This window comes from Haliotis rubra, unplaced genomic scaffold (genome assembly GCF_003918875.1).
Source record: "Haliotis rubra isolate DU_JTF1 unplaced genomic scaffold, ASM391887v1 Scf430, whole genome shotgun sequence".
NCBI classification, from domain to species: Eukaryota; Metazoa; Mollusca; class Gastropoda; order Lepetellida; family Haliotidae; genus Haliotis; species Haliotis rubra.
This window is the reverse complement of record NW_025767114.1, coordinates 390,296-408,558: the sequence shown is the minus strand read 5'-3', so window position 1 is coordinate 408,558 and position 18,263 is coordinate 390,296. Positions and strand designations below refer to the sequence as shown.

The 18,263-nt window shown below is 37.1% G+C and overlaps 1 protein-coding gene across 1 annotated transcript in view; it reads left to right on the top strand.

Annotated features, from left to right (window-relative positions):
* LOC124289032 (mRNA-decapping enzyme 1B-like) overlaps positions 1-18,263 on the top strand; it is a 154,148-nt gene that overhangs the window by 8,983 nt on the left and 126,902 nt on the right. The window contains exon 2 of the mRNA XM_046725628.1: positions 4,082-4,122. Coding sequence (XP_046581584.1) covers positions 4,082-4,122 — 41 coding nt within the window. The remainder of the gene's footprint in view (positions 1-4,081; positions 4,123-18,263) is intronic.

Below are 18,263 nucleotides of genomic sequence, written 5' to 3'. Positions count from 1 at the left end.
TCAGTGAAAACATGAAATGTCGTGTATCCTATAGTCCGCCAACAAAGCTGTGAAATGAAAGTATTTTAAAGAACCAGTTGTTATATATGTCATGACTCATATTGTTATCTTAGGCCAGACCAATTTGATTTCTTGTTTTACGGATTTTTGTCCTGAGAAAACCTAAAGGCAGGAGGGGAAAAAAAATAAAAATAAAAATCACCAGTCAAAGTTATATTCCTTTTAAATACTAAAAGTGTTTTACTTTTGGCAATTTATGAAGTGTATATGGGGCAAAAAACAATAAAAAAATATTATTTTTTTGTAAGTTTACATGTTTGACCAATAAAAACATTAAGATTTATTTTTTGAGCGGGGAAAATTATTCTATTTTTTTTCTTATTTTTGACAAAATACGTCCGGCGGATATGTAAAGCAAGAAATAAAATTGGTCTGGCCTTAATTATCTTACAGCTAAAATATAACAGTAAGGAGCTGAGACTCAGAATGTAGTTTCAGATTTCCCATTAAAGTTGGTTGGTTGGTTTGTTGTTTAACGCTGCACTCAGCAATATTCCAGCTATGTGGCGGCGGTCTGTAAATAAATGAGTCTGGATAAGACAATCCAGTGATCAACATCAGGAGCTTTGTTCTACGCCATGGGGACACTGGTTGCTGAAGACCAATTCTAACCCAGATCTTCAGGGGTGTCCCATTATAAACTTGCATATGCAGAGGTTTGTTTCGGGGTCTGTAGAATATCCTACCTCAGCAGTAAACAGTTTTGTGATCACGAAGTTCCTTAGGTCTTTCCATTTGTGAGCCCTGCAGAGTCTAGTAATGATTTTCGATTCCCAGGAATGAAATGGGAAGTACACTGTGCCATCACAAATAAGATGTAAAATCTTTTAGAAGACTTATGCAAATTATGAATGGTGTTTAGCTTGTTTAAACAAAACAACTACACATCTTTTTTTATCAGTTTTAAATTATTGACTAAAGTTTTTAACCAGAGTCTTGCCAGAAATACAAAGCAAAATTAGTTCCTGTGCTTCACTATTTTGTATCAATGTGTGCACTGTTTGAAAGTAAGATCAGAAGGAAGGGGCCCTTGTCATCTTAATGTAAAAGGTTGAAAATTTAGGGGGCCACTAGGTTTAAATACTATAAAAGCAAGTCTCATGAACTCAGGAACACGTTTATTTCAGTTAACTCTGGGTGTGGCTATTTTTATGTTTGACTGACTGACTGAGTTTGGTTTTACGCCGCTTTTAGCTATATTCCAGCAACATCACGGCGGGGGACACCAGAAATGGGCTTAACAAATTGTGCCCATGTGGGGATTCGAACCCGGATCTTCGGCGTGACGAGCCAACGCTTTAACCCTTAGGCTACCCCACCGCGCGCCTTTTATGTTTGAACATATTTTATAAGGGAGGCTGGTATGACATAAGTCACAAATAAATCTCTCACAGACGTCCTTACTGACACTGCACCTCATCTTGGCTCATTACATATGTTGTGACTATGTATCATATGCATGTGAGATGTTAATAGTAGCATGATGATAACCACATCATATTATGTCACAATGTTGGAATATTTGATGAAATATTACTCTTGTACTGGAAATGTAATGTGATGATGACATGATTATATGGTTAGCATGTTCACATCAGTGATACAGGTCCCAAGGAACTTCATAAATTATGTACTGATTGCGGATACAACGTTTCAGTATTGTGGACATACTAGTGGTTTGGCTTACTCAGTACATTTGACAACAGCAAGCTTTAATGAAAAATTGAACAGTACAAGTAGATGCGGCACAGATTTGTTGTCCGTGTTGATTATTTATTACCCAGTGATCCCTAAACACATGCTTATGACATCGTCAGAATGGTGCAATGGATTGTTCATTTTCGTATGATGATGTGAATGTGTTTTATCACTGTTATACAGATGTTTGTTGCAATGGCGATATTCGGTGTTTGTGTAAAATAATCTTTACATAGCTTAAGGAAGCTGTATTTTTTACATTAAAAGATTTATATCCAGGAATTATACTAAAGACAAAAAACATTTTCTAGTTTTTAGCACATTTTGAGGGAACATTCCTCAGTATTATAATATTCCACAAATGAAAAAATCATCAGGACTTTTTGAATGACTGGCAGTCATAATTCCTGAAAATGATCTGATGTAAACATTTGCAGATCTGAAAGTTAAAATTTAGGTTAATTATGGAATATAAGCCTATTAGATGAAAGAGGAACACATGGAAGCTTGATCATCAATCAACAATAATGACACTGAAGTCAAGATGTTAAGAAACTTACCCTTGTTCGGAGTAATAGGATTCACATTTCAGTCTTATTAAGCTTGTGACCCACTAAGACCTGATACATTTATTTTTTTCAATAATAGATGTTAAAGTCAATGTTACCAACTTCCAATATGAATCCATATCATTAGTGTCATACATCAGGGGTGTTGCAAAGGATTCAGCAAACTTTAAATGAATGATTAAAATTACCTTCAATCAATATTTTTTCTTTCTTCTAAAAGTCATTAATTCAAGATTTGTGCTTTATTTCACAATATTTTTTAAATGGATTTATTGACATCACGATCCTCAATGATGCATATTTTGAAAGTCATCTACATAGGAAGGGAGGTAACTCTGTTCCACTTGTTGCCAGTTTCACCTGTCAGGTGCATGGTGGAGTTGAGTACAGGGATACCCACATGAACTCCACACACTGTAGCAGTAAAGAGGCAGTGGAGCAGAAGCTGGCATAAATAGGCCTGGAAATGTTTTCACAGACTCAGAGCAGTGTCTTAATGCTTGGGTCAGCAGAAAAAATATCTTTAACACATGCTTGAAAGTAGAAGCTAGAACTGCCGGTTATCTCCAGACTGTTTGCTTCATTTATAATTGTGAAATAGGAAAATAGTTTTTAGTATCGTTATGTTTGCTGACTGAATTGAGTCAATACTTTTTGATGAAGGATATGTAAAAAAACAGTATTATCATGGGGAACTTTTGAGGCATCTGATTTGTTAAAAAATACTCCCTCTTTAGCATGTTTATTGGGTGCTTGACAGACATTTAAGTGTACAGCATTTTGTTAACAAAGTTGAACATTGTGGGGAGATGTGACTTCGATCAAGTAGCTTAAGCTTAAGTTTTTGCTAATTTGAGGGTTCAGTTCCCACATCAATACAAAACATTCTTATCAAAATAAATTGCAACTATTCCCATTGCATTTGATAAGCTAATGTTGATTTGTTTAAGTTTCACTAAACCAAAAACCAAAAACAACCAGGAGCCCTTATTATTATTATTATTATTATTATTCTTGATTGGCTTACAGAAAAAGTTGGGCTTGCTTTGCTAGTTATGACCGATGTCAACCATTCATATTGTTGTGTGTATTTATTTTAGTGTTATTGATGTAAATAAGTGTTTGCTTATCATGCCGAAGACATGGGTATGATTACCCACAAGGGCACAAAATTTTAAGCCTATATCTGGTGTCCCCTGCTGTAAAATTGATGGAATATTGTAAAAGTGGTGTAAAACCCAACTCAGTATTGCTGTTGACATGTGTATTTCTATGAATTCACTTCAACGTACATATTTGCGTTTATGGAATTCTAAACATACAAGGGCGGTGGGGTAGCCTAATGGTTAAAACACTCATCGTCATGCCAACGACCCGTGTTCCGATTCCCCATGGGTCAAATGTGTGAATCCCAATTCTGGTGTCCCACGCCATGATATTGCTGTAATATTGCTAAATACGATGTAAACCATACTCACTCGCTCACTACAAACATACAAATCTTGTTTGCACATTAAGCTGCTTTACACAACATGCACGCTGGTTTTTATGTATATAACTCCACAAAGGAAAACAATATCGTGAAGTCAGTTCTCAAGTGTCACACTGTCTGGTGTTATTATTGACATGTATGAAAAATAAAATACATCACTGTACTTTCAATAATTTCAATAAACTTAACAACTGTCTCGAAAAACTATGTTCAAGGTTAAAACATTGATAAAATCACTAAAATAGGATATTTCTCATTTCAGGAAAAGACATCAATCGAAGGATCTTTGTTTGTCTACAAAAGGTAAGGAATTTTACCTTTGTGTTTATTATATTGTCATTTGAGAATGGTATGGTCACAATTTTGTGCCTATGTTTGATTGTGCACTGACACCCTAGTTGTTGAACTATAGTTGATTGTTTTAGTTGTTGAACTATAGTTGATGGTTTTAGTTGTTGAACTATAGTTGATGGTTTTAGTTGTTGAAGTGCACATTCAGAATAGCCAGCGAACTGCTGCAGCAGAGTCAACTTCAACTGTTAAAAGAGTAACAACGTCACAATGTTATAACGTAAAGGACAGTTGCCCCATGGTATTCAAATCAATCGGGATCTCTACTGGAGATATTTTTGACACTTGTTTCTTGTCCCTCAAAAAAGGATTTGATACCACACAAATGCCCAACATGAACTGTCTTACTTCATTCAGTGTTCAACGCTGATCAAATTGGGTTGTTTTCAACTTTGTTTGGACATATGACAGAGATGTTTCTGGATTGATCAAAGGCTGATAATTCAGCTCCAAGACTGCAGTATCTGTTATTACAAATTCCCAGATTGAAATAGAAAGTCCTAGGTTTGTAATATGGCTTGTATTTCGCTGGCAACAGCATCAAGGAAGAGGTATTGAGATTTAGATTAAAATTCTCCTTTGGTGGCAGTGTCTGAATGCAGAGTTAACATACCTCCAAAATGAACAAATTAACTATAATGTTTTTGATGCATTTCATTAATCTTCATGCACTATTCTCATAAGAGACACCCTCAACCCCGTATGTTAACCAATAAACATCACATAAATTTGTCAATTCTCAGAAAGTGGCGATTTTTTAATGTTCTCATGAAAGTAATGACTTGGTGATGATAATCAAATTGTTTGAATGAACAACCTGCTTACATACATGACACTCGAATGTTGTCAAAGCAATATGAATAACTTCTGTATCTACTGATTACACCCAGAACGGATATCATTTGGTTAATTACACTAATTATTAACTAATTACTGCAGTATTATGTCAGTTGTCTAATCAAGCAATCTTCTTACGTATAATGCTTAATCAGGTCCTTCTGTTGGACTGTTGTACACATGCAAAGTAGAATTTGGTCATCAGTTGTAATATACCACAGACGATTGACTCGTGTTGTGTTACAGGCCTGTGCTGCATGTAATGCAAGATGTGGAATAAGTCTGTCTGACATTTTATAGTCTGGGTAACGACTTGGTAGTTGTGTTGGGAATTGGTTTAAATCTCATAATTGATGATTGGTTCATTACAACCGATCAATCATCGAAAATAATTGGTTAGCGTCATTTATCAAATTTTCCTGGTTATGTTTGTTAATGCACACAAACAATAATGAAAAAACATGTAGTTCTTTTGTTTTCTTTGCAAATTGCACAAAATGCATTTGCAAATTTCACATCTTAAAAGGATGACTAGCATGTTAGGAACATGAATTTCATGGAGTCTTTAAAATAAATTCAATCATGAATTGGAAGAGCTTGTAGTGCTAATGAAATCTAACAGACAAAACCAACCTTGTGAAAAATATTGTTATTGCAAACAAGTGTTCCAAAATTGATTGTGTTCGATTATGAGAAAACATGATCGATTGCTTGGTCGTTTTGTCATTGCGACCAATCTTCGATTATTTCAATCAATCGGAACACCACTACTTGGTAGACATTCATGTGTGTACTGACACACCCTAACTTTATATTTCACTTACAAGGACAGATGTACCAATGTTTAGTAATGGAGCAGAAGCTTGCCATCATTCAAGTTTGCATTTTGAAAGGTTGATGATATAAACCACCATTTTCACAAGTTTAGGAAAATATCAGCAAACTCTTTTGAACATAATTCAGATGGTATTTTTGAGTAAGTTTTATGTCACTTTTAGTATTGGTGCCCAAAGTAGGGTAACCTAGTGGTTGAAGCGTTTGCTCGTCACGCCGAAGACCCAGGTTCGATTCCCCACATGGGTACAGTGTGTGAAGCCCATTTCTGTGTCCCCGTGGTGATATTCGTGGAATATTGCTAAAAGCTGCGTAAAACTAAACTCACTCAACTGACTAGTAACCAAACTTGTTACTCATCAGTATCACTTGATTCAACAAATATGGACCCCTGATGATTTGAGGCTGTGCCAAAGTAATAGTAACAGTCACTTAAGACTGAGTGATAAAAACATTATATATGCAATTCCATGTACCTTCTTAAACTATTTCTTCAAATGTCTATCCTTCTCCAAAGGACGGACCTGCTTCAATGCTGTTCATTCAGAAATATGAAAAGTGTCTCAATATGAATATTCATAACTATTCAAAGATATTATCAGCCTGACCCCAGCAGCAGAGCCTCACTATGAATAATATGCAAACAAATTTATAGCAAATGAAGTGGGAATTCTATCTTCCTTGAGTGACTCTATTTTGACCGTGCCAGTTAAACACAACATTTTCAAAGGTGTGCTTTTTGTACACAGCGTAAATATAAACAACTACAACAAGGAAAGAAGAGCGCATGCGTTGGAACAAAATACTTTCCCAAAACAGTTTTCCTTCAGACTAGTTCCATGAATCTTGTCTTACAACGACAAGCATATAGCACAACCTTAGTTTATTTACTGGAAGCATTCTTGTAAATAAATACAAGTGACTGTCTTCACCTTGAATAAAGTGTATGTTACCAGTAGACTGACAGAAGGGCACCTGCCAATGTGTAAACCAATTCCATGATGCTCATTGCCATGTCAGTGGGGAGGGATATGGTATCCAGGGTTGTCTGTGGCGGTGGGCTGGGCAAATGGTAAAGCCTCCTGTCTGTACTGACATTGTAGCTACACATTTTATCTCCTGCTTTCCTGGGGTATGGCTTGTTTTTACCGTTTTTATCTGATCAGCTCGCGGTGGAATGGAGATAAAGCAAGTATTAGTTTTGTGAATATTAAGATCACAGATGTAAGGATGTAGTGCGGTATCAGTATTGGACAGTATCAATGTAGTACACTTTCCACAGGCAGATTTTGAGATGTACAATATGTATGATTAAATTCTAAGGATAAAGTGCACAATTTCTTTCAACGAAGGTCTGTATTAACTGGATGTTTGGAAGCCTGACCACCTGGGTATGTTTATCAATGGGTTTTTTCACATGAACAGAGTAGCTCAGTACTAAGTGGTTTGTCTTCTTACACAGAGCACCAATATTCAGTTCCAACAATTTGTTTAGACTCAGAATTTAGATGCAAATAAAACCACTCTCTCTCTCTCACTCACTCACTCACTCACTGGCTCACTCACTCACTCACTGGCTCACTCACTCACTCACTCACTCACTCACTGGTGTTTGGAAAGACTCCAGTGCAGTGTTTTATTCTGTTAACAATTACATGATCTATTGATCCCTCACCCCACCCTATTCTCCCCAACCCCCACTTGATGCACATGTCTGAGACACACTACCCCCGACCTCCCCCCTACCTCTCTGTACCCAGCCGTCAGGTAGTAATTAGTGCCATTAGTCAATCAGTACATCTCCAGTACCCCAAACTATGTAGGTGTTGTGCGGCAGGAGAGACAGATTATGTTACCATGGTTACATATAGATATGCATAACTCCCAGGAAGGAAGTCCCATGCACAGCATGGAGAAAAGGATTGTGGGAAGGAAGATAGTGTTCCTGAATAAATATCACTGATGATGTCATGATTACTGCTGAAGTACTTGGGTTTCTGTCGGTAGGGTTAGGGAGTTTGCTGAAGAGGGATTGTGTCAAGGGTATTTTAAATATTTGTGTTGTAAAGTCATTCTTTATCAAAAGAAACTGACTTGAATTTTCCCAACACTAACCCAAATGATGATACCATACAAACCCAGTGTTAACAATAAGACATTTCTACTCTCACTGGATGGCTTTAACATAAATAGATTGGTTAAGGATTATATAGTTTGCCATTGCACTTTTTCAATTTAAGAATGTCTAATATTTTCCTTCTTGTGTTTTTCAGCATGACTGTTAATCATGTTTTCTGTTATTATGCTTTTCTATCCAGAAGGGTTCACTTTTCTATGATTTTAATAAAATGCATTAAAATATTAAATGTAATAATTCAAACTTACACCCTAGTCAAGGGAGATAACTCTGCTCTATCCATATTGAGCAGCCTTCTTCTCCATATGAATAACTCCACAGATGTTGCTTGAACATGTTGAATGACTTGGTGTGAAAGACTATTACGATGAATAAAGACATTTATGTTTATCACTGCCACTAGGGTTCCTATTCCTCTACAAAGGCACCATGATAACATGTTAAGTGATCATTACAAATTCAAAATAGCCTTGATGCTTTTAATGTGCAGAGATATTTGTCTGTAAAAATACACATTTTCATGCTAACCTGTTCAAGATGATAGTTCACCTGCAAGTTAGTTTGAAAGCATATCATCGGAGATAGGAAAAGTGACATCTGACAACCCAGAATGCTGAAGCAGACATACGTTCTATAAACTGTTATTTGTTTCAAGATGATTCTGTGTGTATTTGTGCAGTCAGTGCATAACCCTTGCGATAAGCAGTCCAAAAGAGCGGCAGAAGTTGCTGGAATCAGCTTGCCTCTAAGAACATTTCTGCAGTCACATAATATACATAATATACAACATGTGCTCCCCAGTCGTCTAAGGTGATACAGTTCACTGTGAACAGTTACCGATCATCATGGTCTTGTGATCAACAAGGTTAATACACAGTTTAATTCTCAGTTTGTCACCTCAGCAAAGTTGTAAATCTGTAAACACACTAAAGTTGTAAATTTGTAAGTGCACTAAAGTTGTAAATCTGTAAGTGCACTAAAGTTGTAAATCTGTAAGTGCACTAAAGTTGTAAATCTGTAAGTGCACTAAAGTTGTAAATCTGTAAGTGCACTAAAGTTGTAAATTTGTAAGTGCACTAAAGTTGTAAATCTGTAAGTGCACTAAAGTTGTAAATTTGTAAGTGCACTAAAGTTGTAAATTTGCTTCCTCCAAAGTGGTAAATGTGTAACTGCTTCAGTTTAGGGCTTACTGCCGCTAATTAGTAATTACTGAAGTACTGTTCAAAGTGGACGAAAACACAACTCACCAACCCACCCACCCACATGATACAGTTTAAGAAATAAAAGCCATTATTTTGCAAAATTAAACACATACATGCAAATTCGCCAATGCACACAGAGAATTCTTCTGTGTAGAATTCCAGGGGCGGATACCGTTCTTTGAGAAAGGGGGGGTGGGGGGTTGCACACTTCATTTTCACCCGTTTTCATGGGTCATTTAACAAACTTTCAGGACAAAAGAGGGGTGCGCACCCCTGCAAACAAACACACATACCGAATACCTGAAGATGTGTCTCGTAATCTTTCATTGATGCTAAATGTATGCGTAAAAGTTGCGTTTTTATAACTGTCTGCCTCATGCATTTAAGAATGTATGTCTGGACTTTTCAGTGCTCTGGTTACAGGGGTGTTTTGAGGTAAATTTAAAAGAAGCTGTGCTTTGATAAACAGTTCAAACATCTTTAAAATAACAGATGTGTAAAAGTTAACTTAATTTACTCGTTGAGAGAGATGGAGTCTTGTTCTAGTTCTAGTGCATAAAACAACTGATTGTTGTAGGTACATGGTACTTTACGCCTTAACACACCAGTATCTGTACATGTCCATCAATCTGTGATTAAACCACACTGCATATGTCTTGCTTAGAATTAGCCCAGGCCGTCATTGCAATGGCATGCCCCAAGATGGCTCCGAGTTGCAGGCAATCGGGTAATGGCTGCAAATAGTGACAAGATGTTATGGTAAACGGCCCATGGGATTTCTTAAATCAGATCAGATGTGAGCTCAATGCCTCAGCATCTGAAAGTGAGTCTCCTGGGCTTTCAGTGCATGTGTTTCATCATGGGGGAAATCACTATTTGATTGGAATAACGAATCTAGAAATCACAACGTACCCTGTACAAACTATCAGTTTGGTTTGTTAATCAGGATGGAACTGCAGTTTTGTATTGACCATATTGACATTTTGGCATCTCCAGGGTTGGACTTGATGAATTGGAAGTTTGTTAAGTGATTGACTCTTCTCAGTGTTTGTTTTAGTATTTTATATTTGATTTTTCTGTCATACTGATACAAGCTTTAGGTTCTTTTAAGTTCATATCCGTACGTGTTTGAGCCTGAAGTCTTAGTTTTAGCTCAAGAGGGTGTGTGTGTACAGCGATGATGGAGTATAACAGGGTTGGAAATAACTTTAAACTTGCTAGTGTACTCCGGTACAGTGGCACATGTAAAATCACTTGCCCTGATAAATTTTCCACTATACCGGCCGATTTTCTTGTTCATTTTTTAAATAAACAACATAATTAACATTGGAAAGTCAACTGGACACCGGTACAGCGTGATATACAAATTTGCTTGCCCGACAGAAAAAAGCACTGGACTGGGGCGTCGGGCAATGGGTTATTTCCATTCTTGACTTATATTAAGGTAGTTACAGGTCCTGAAAGCATCTTTTAATGGGATTATAATGTAATATATGTTATCAGTCAGTGACAAAAGTCTTTAGTGTTCTAGCTGGGAAGTATCCTGTCTTGATCGACATAATACGCTAGATTATGCTCTTAAATTACATTTGTGATGTCATTCCATTGTCTGCTTGCTCCATTACCTTTCAGTTTCAAATTTAAGACTTCATTTTGTCATTTTTACATTTAATTTTGATGACTGAAATATGACCAATACATTGAATGTAATTTAAGTAGGGTAATATCCTCGTAACTCTCCATTCCGGGGCCTTGGCTCCATTATTTTTAAAGAATGGAGAGTTACTCGGACATTACCCTCTACATAGCACCAATAAAGTTTACTGCAGGAAAGAAATTCTTTGGACACAGGCTTCCAATTTGTGTTATAGTTGAGGGTGTGCTACAGGTATATGTACACCAGTCCTGAATGTCTGTATTTATCACATGGCGAGGTGTGGGTTATGGTCGTTAGTGACCGATATCAACAAGTGCTTCCTTCCTTATTGCAGCAGTGCTGCTTGTCCATTAAGCTATTAACTTCATATGTTATTGTTCCATTTCTTATGGAGGTTTGAATTTAAGATGCTGACATCAATAATGAATATGAGTTGACCTCTGAGGGGTTTGAGATTATTATGATTATCATTAATGAATTAATTTGCTCCTTTGATAAAGGTGAAAGAGATTGCATTGAAACATGACCTTCAACTAGATCAACAGATCCATATTGGTGTCTGTCATGACTAGGGAAATTATTAGGCATGTGTCCAAAGTAGTTTCACATGTGTTGAAGGAATCAGGCAATACATGCCAGACACTTCTGAGATTACTAGCACTAACTTGTCCTAGCATCATTTTGAGAAGAATTTCAAGTTAATAAAATATACTATCTTCAGCTGAGTTTGGTGGACCAAACAGAATTTTGCTAGACACAGGCTTATGGAGTAATGGTTGGAATCACAGACTATGGTATCCTGAAGTACGAAGTCCATTTCTTGTGTGCCTGCTGGAATATATTCATAGCTTGAAGTGGCATAAAACTCTCTCATTTCTGCAATGTTGATGGTATCCTGAGGCGAATAGAAATTTGTTGTATTTTCAATGATATAACTATTTGTTATCTTTATGCGGTCGAGTGCTCAGACAAAACCCTAAACTGATCACATGGTCTAAGATGTCTATTTTTCAATTGGAAATATAACCAAGTCAATAATAGCCCTGCCTGCATCTAGAGCTGCAGTTGAAGAACTGAAATCAAGTATAAGTCGTTAATAGCCTAACTTGAAAGTTAATGGAGGTTATTCTTCATGAGATGTATATATGTCAGTGTCAATACAGAATACATACCTAGAAAATATTCTTAAGTTCCACCAGCCTGAACAGCAATGACATAGATATATATGTCTAAAGCATTAATATTGGACTTCTTAAACAATAAGACATCTTGCTTCTGTGAGAGTTGATATGACAAATATACACTGACAAATGGTCGTGATGGCTCTCCCACAGAGGGTTTTATTGATGTGGAGCAGATACGCTCACATTTTCCTGAACACCTGGTGTTATACTGACTGACTGACTGAGTTTGGTTTTACGCCGCTTTTAGCAATATTCCAGCAATATCAGGGCGTGGGAAACCAGAAATGGGCTTCACACATTGTACCCATGTGGGAATTCAAACCCAGGTCTTTGGCGTGACGAGCCAACGCTTTAACCACTAGGCTACCCCACCGCCCCTGCTGCTGTTATAAACACATGCATAGATATAGTTAAAGTTAGGGCTGTGTATTGGCAAATAAATTGTATTGCAATATATTGCGATTGAGGTACCCATATTGCAATATGTATTGTGATATATTGGGACCTTAAGTGTTTGACAATGAGTGACACTAATTGTGCATGTCAATCCTATTTTGTACATTAGAAGTCCCAAAACATATATGTTATGATTCTGATAACAACAATCTCAAATTTAGGTTGCATAATCATGGATTCTATTTATTTTTATACAATTTATAGTACTACAGTATGTCGTTTTGTCATGGAATAATGAAGGAAAACATTTGTTGTGAATGAAAGTGTGTGTAGATTTTAATTTAAACCATAAAGATAATCACAAAATTCATATATGTTCTTTACCCAATATACCGGTTCTCAGAAACAATATTGCAGTATGTATCATTTGAAAAGCATATTGCGATATATCGGTATACTGGTAATACCGTGCAGTCCTAGTTACAGGCTGGCCTCTGTGTAAGTAGAGATTTTGTATGACTTTGGAAATGGTTTTGTCACCCTAATCTGCAGACAGATTTGTATTTGTGTTCCTATGAGTATCTGTAGGAACCCAGCATATATTTAATGGTCTGCAAGGTTTTTCCATAGACATACCATGCACCAAAAAGCATTCTGTGTAAACTTATAGGGTCTATTTAAGCATGTAATCAGTAGGTTCCATTCCATGAAACATCACTGGTGTAAAAAGTCCACTCGTGACTGGTTACAGGTATTCGGCATGTGCTTTACGATGTTACAGTAATGACATGTCTGAAACAGTTCCAGTTCTCCATTTACCAAGTTGTGGATGTGAATTACACATGATAACACAGTGACTGGTATGTGTTGCTGCATGTGAATGATGGGAACGTTTACTCGTTTCGTTACATGGCAACTACAGCTACACAGTTTCAAGGTCACTCACAACGTGTAACTTGAACAGTTTTTAAGTCGGTGTATAAATAGACTGCATGTACCCTACTGCTGGCAGTTCATTTTCATTTGAATACCATCTGGTAGATATAGGCTATAATGTCTGTTTGGCTGTTGAATAAATATACAGTGTGTCCTGTCTGAAGAACCCTGAACAGAAGCTCTGTCAATACACATCAATGATTCTTACCCAGCAGCTCAATTACAAAGACACTTATGAAATCAGTGTTTAAAATTAGGCATGTCAAGGGGTTCTAAATGTCTTCACCACAGTGTTAATCATTAAGAGACTGTGGGTACCAAGGTGAATCCAGATATTCATAACATCCAAAGTTAATATCAACATAAATACATATCTATGTTCTGAATGTTTATATGTAAAATACATAAAGCCTCATAGCTCCCTCCCTTCTTGTCTTTCTTGTATTAAGACATCTATCAGCTGTGAAGCCGTTATTGCTGAAAGATATTATTGAGGTGAAAAAGTATACATATGAATGCGATTTTTGAGAAAGCAAAAACTGGTGAGCTGTTCTGATGTTGGTGTGCTATTGATGGTCGGTCTCTCTGTATGGCTTCAAGTTCAATAGTTTTGATCGATATCATGGGCAGGATCACACCCAGTTGGGGTAAAATGACACACTCCACCATCTCACAAATCCTTCCTACGCGATCCATTTATATCCCTTGTTTGACAAACAGATTGCTTTCACCAATTCTAACCTGGAATTCCTCCAGATAAGGAGACATGCAAGAAATCATCTCAAAAAGCCCAAAACTGGAAAGATGCCATTAGCCAAATCCAACTGATTTTATTTACCAGAAGTGGGTTATGTAATAACCTTGCATTTAAAGAATGAACTACTCGTCCACGCAGTATAGAGTGGGATAACGGTCACTGTGTTAAAACTGAAGAAGACAGAAACTCTAACATTTCAAAAGTTGCGTTGAGATTGGAGTCTCTTCCAAAACAAGACTTGATCATTTCTTATCGAAAACAATCCACACATGTACTCTAATTCTTGTTGATCTTACACACCAACATTACTGCTGAAAGGTTAACAAGGATGGAAAAAAAGCCAAACATGCACTCATGATGAAAACAAGACTAAAATTGTGGATGGTATGGGGAATCCTATTCATTTGGCATATGCTAAAATTGCTATATTGTATCAACATCTCTCTGGGGCAGTACATAGTGTTATAGCCTGGCAGTTATTCCACACCATGTATATCAGGGGATGTGTTGAGCTAGAGTGGAAGTGAGGCGAGACCTAGGTCCATGCACAGACAGAGTACAGAGCTTCTTCTGGAATGGCAGTTTGAGCATGTATTGCTGACATACATGATTTCTGGTGGAAGTCATCTTGTGCCACTTCTACTCTGAATTCTCTCCTCTCTACTCTGAAGCATCTAACAAATGGCAACAGGTCCTGCATTTGGGGAAGACTGTGTTAAACACTGCTTGGAATATGGTAAATAAACACGATCACATGTACACCGGAGTTGGAAACCGGTGCCCCAGTCTTCAGTTAGACATGGTTGGCATCGTCCTTTCCCTAATGAAACAGATTTGTGGTAGTATTGTTACGAGACTGCTGAGAGGATAAATAAACTTACATTTTAAAATAAGAACAAGAAGCTTTGGTGGTGTGACATGTCTCTTGTGAATATAGATTAGATTATTGAATAGAGTTTTTACAAAAACCTTCTACCTTTATATTAGACTAGTTGGATATTGAAACCCATTTACCAAACAATCCATAAATAGTAAAATCCAAAAATCACGTTAAAATAGTGTTTATAAATGCCATTTCCATAGATCAATTCATAGGAGATGTTTTATTTTCTTATCACATGTTCTTCATATCCCGTAGTCAGACCGTCAGAAGTAACGTATGTTTGTTTATAATCAACAGCATTGGGAACACAGCATCTGTTACTCGCCAACGTAATTTATCATTGTGGATTTGAGATGTATTTTTCAGGCTTATTATTGCCTCAGGTGGGAGTATTAATTGCATTATTAGCAAAGGTGGGACATAAATTGTGTTATCATCCTAGGCAAGTCACAAGTATACGTGTTTCAGTGTACAGCCATAATGTTTAACACACTACCTGTATGCTTGTGTATAAGGTAACATCTGGCCTCACATCCTGGTCAGATAAACAGGTGGACTGGTAAGTATGACAGTGTCACAGTAGTCCAACCTGGTCTAACTACGAGTTTCGGTGGGCCCAGCTGTCCTCGACATTGCTGATTGTGTCAGTGTATCCTGATAAATGATGATCTTGCTATCCACCATTGGTATAAGGTTCCCAGTTTAACTGATTACAATGCTCAGTGCTGTCATGATAAAATATAAACTGCTGTGGGTGGTTTAAACCACCAGACCAATTCTATTGTCGGATATTCACGGAGAATAACCTATTACTAATTCTCACAATCAAAGGCACTGGGTCTCACAAATTACCCCGAAGATAACCTTTTATTATCTCTGTTGATTTCACTTGGAAAAGGTTCCTGTTAACATACAATATGACAATATTGGGCATGTGGTGTATTCCACTGACAGTCTGGAATTATTTGTTGGGTATTATATTGATACACAGCTGCAATCAGATTACAGTAATCAAGTGAATTATAGTGGAATCATGTCATTACCATCAATATCCTTTTGATCACACATGCTGACTGTGTGCAACAGGATAATGGAAGATGGCCATGTTGCATAAGTTTCTAAAGATCATGGTGGTACAAAGAGAGGCAATCTCATCGGCAAAGTTCTTTTTTGTTTGATTAATGATGTATAAATAGAAAAATACCATGTCAGATAACATGTGCCTTTTAATACACGATGTATTGAGTCTGGACCAGACAATCCAGTGATTGACTTCATGAGCATCAATCTACACAGCTGAGATACAAAGATATTCATCGACCAAGTGAGTGATTCTGACTACCCACTACCTTAAGCCATGTCTTACAACAAGCATTGGTTACTGGAAACCAATTCCTAACCTGGATCTCAACAGGTGATTACCCACTACCCACTACCATAAGTCATGTCTTACAACAAGCATTGGTTACTGGAACTGGTATTCTATCGTCCTTGTGGTTTGGAAGACTGTCAGTTTTACCTGAAGTCATGGCAGTTCCTGAAACCAATTCCTAACCTGAATCTCAACAGGTGATTACCCACTACCCACTACCATAAGTCATGTCTTACAACAAGCATTGGTTACTGGAAACCAATTCCTAACCTGGATCTGAACAGGTCATCAAAATACAAGTTGGTGCTGGAAGACTCAACTGTTTTTGGCACCGATGGAATGTCATGCTGATATTTAACTTTTGTAGAATTAGGACTATTTCAGTAAGTTTGATTACCTCCTAATCTATGAAGCATACCATGTTGCTCTCTAAATGTATTGTTCTGTATATTGTCCCTTGACATGACACATCTCTCAAGCTCCAGTCATTACCGGAGATAGATCATTAGTTGCATCTGCTGTGTAATAAACAGATCTCTGTCTTTTTTCATCGTCAATAACAACCAGAGTATCTGCTCATTGCAGATACAAATAGTTTGCCAAAGGATGTTGCAAAATAGTTCACATTGTTTTCGTTGAAAATGTCCTTTTGAACTATCAGTTATTGCCAGTTTGATTATGGATCTGTATTGTTGTTTGGGCTGGTACCACTGACAATACCGACAACTGATGGTGATGATGATGGTGGTGAAGAAGATGATGATGGTGATGATTTATGACATGGCAAAAAGTTCTGCTCAGTTAGTAATGGTGCCTTAGACATTATCTTGTGTAATAAAGAAGATGATGATTGTCATTTTATTGGTATGAATATATTGTCATTCAGTAATACGTTTGACTTGAATCTGCAACCATGGTAAAGCAACCCTTCCTTTCTTATCTGTATTCATGTCCCGTAGTATCTGAAGAACTCTGAGGATTCCAACCCTTCAATCAGACCAACACAATAATGCAAAGTGCGTGTGTGCGTGCGTGCATGCGTGTGTGTGTGCGTGTGTGATATTTTGCTACTCCTCAAGATGGGAACAAAACCTTGTGATAAGATTTTTATGAACTTTGTTTTGGTAAGTACCAAATCAAATGACCAGCTGTAGAAAAAATGTAATCCATGCGTGTTTGTTTCTGTTGAATAATTACAGTAACCAATTACTACTTAACTATCACAATTATTCATGACTATTACTCCCATTGTCATGAACAAGTTCCATAAAACAGTGTTAATGAGCCTGATCACAGTGTTGCCATGACTTGATCTTCACTGATCGGAGGATCATTACATAACTGCTGACTGTGCTGTATCAGAGTTCCTCTTTAGGGCTGTTATCATTGCGTCCACATGGTTATACGTAGCCATCAAGTTTATTGACAGAATATGCCACTCCCTTTGCGGGGAACTAAATATACCAAGGTTTTATGGAATTAACCTGTATTTCCTTGACAACACAAATGGCAGAATATTTTTAGTCAGTATGGATACATTTCAGACATAGCATAGGCTGAATTGAGTTATCCCCCTTAGGTGGATACTGTTGGTAGGTGACAGGTTTTTGGCCACATGGCTTACATAGGCAGGAGAAATATTCTTATTTTTGTAATGAGGTTGAGGTCTTAGTCCTAGCTAGTTTTAAAGGATGCTATTGAGCAATATCCAAAGGCTGGAAGATCTGTGGTAGCATGTGATCATAATACGTCACAATGGAATGAACGTTTCATTGATTTATGGGTGACCTGACTCAGGTATCCACATCTTACAAAATCTAGAACAGTTTTGCAGGTTTTATTTGCTTCAGTGCTGAAATCAATCATTGTTCTGGTCTCTATCAATATTTTCTGTTATG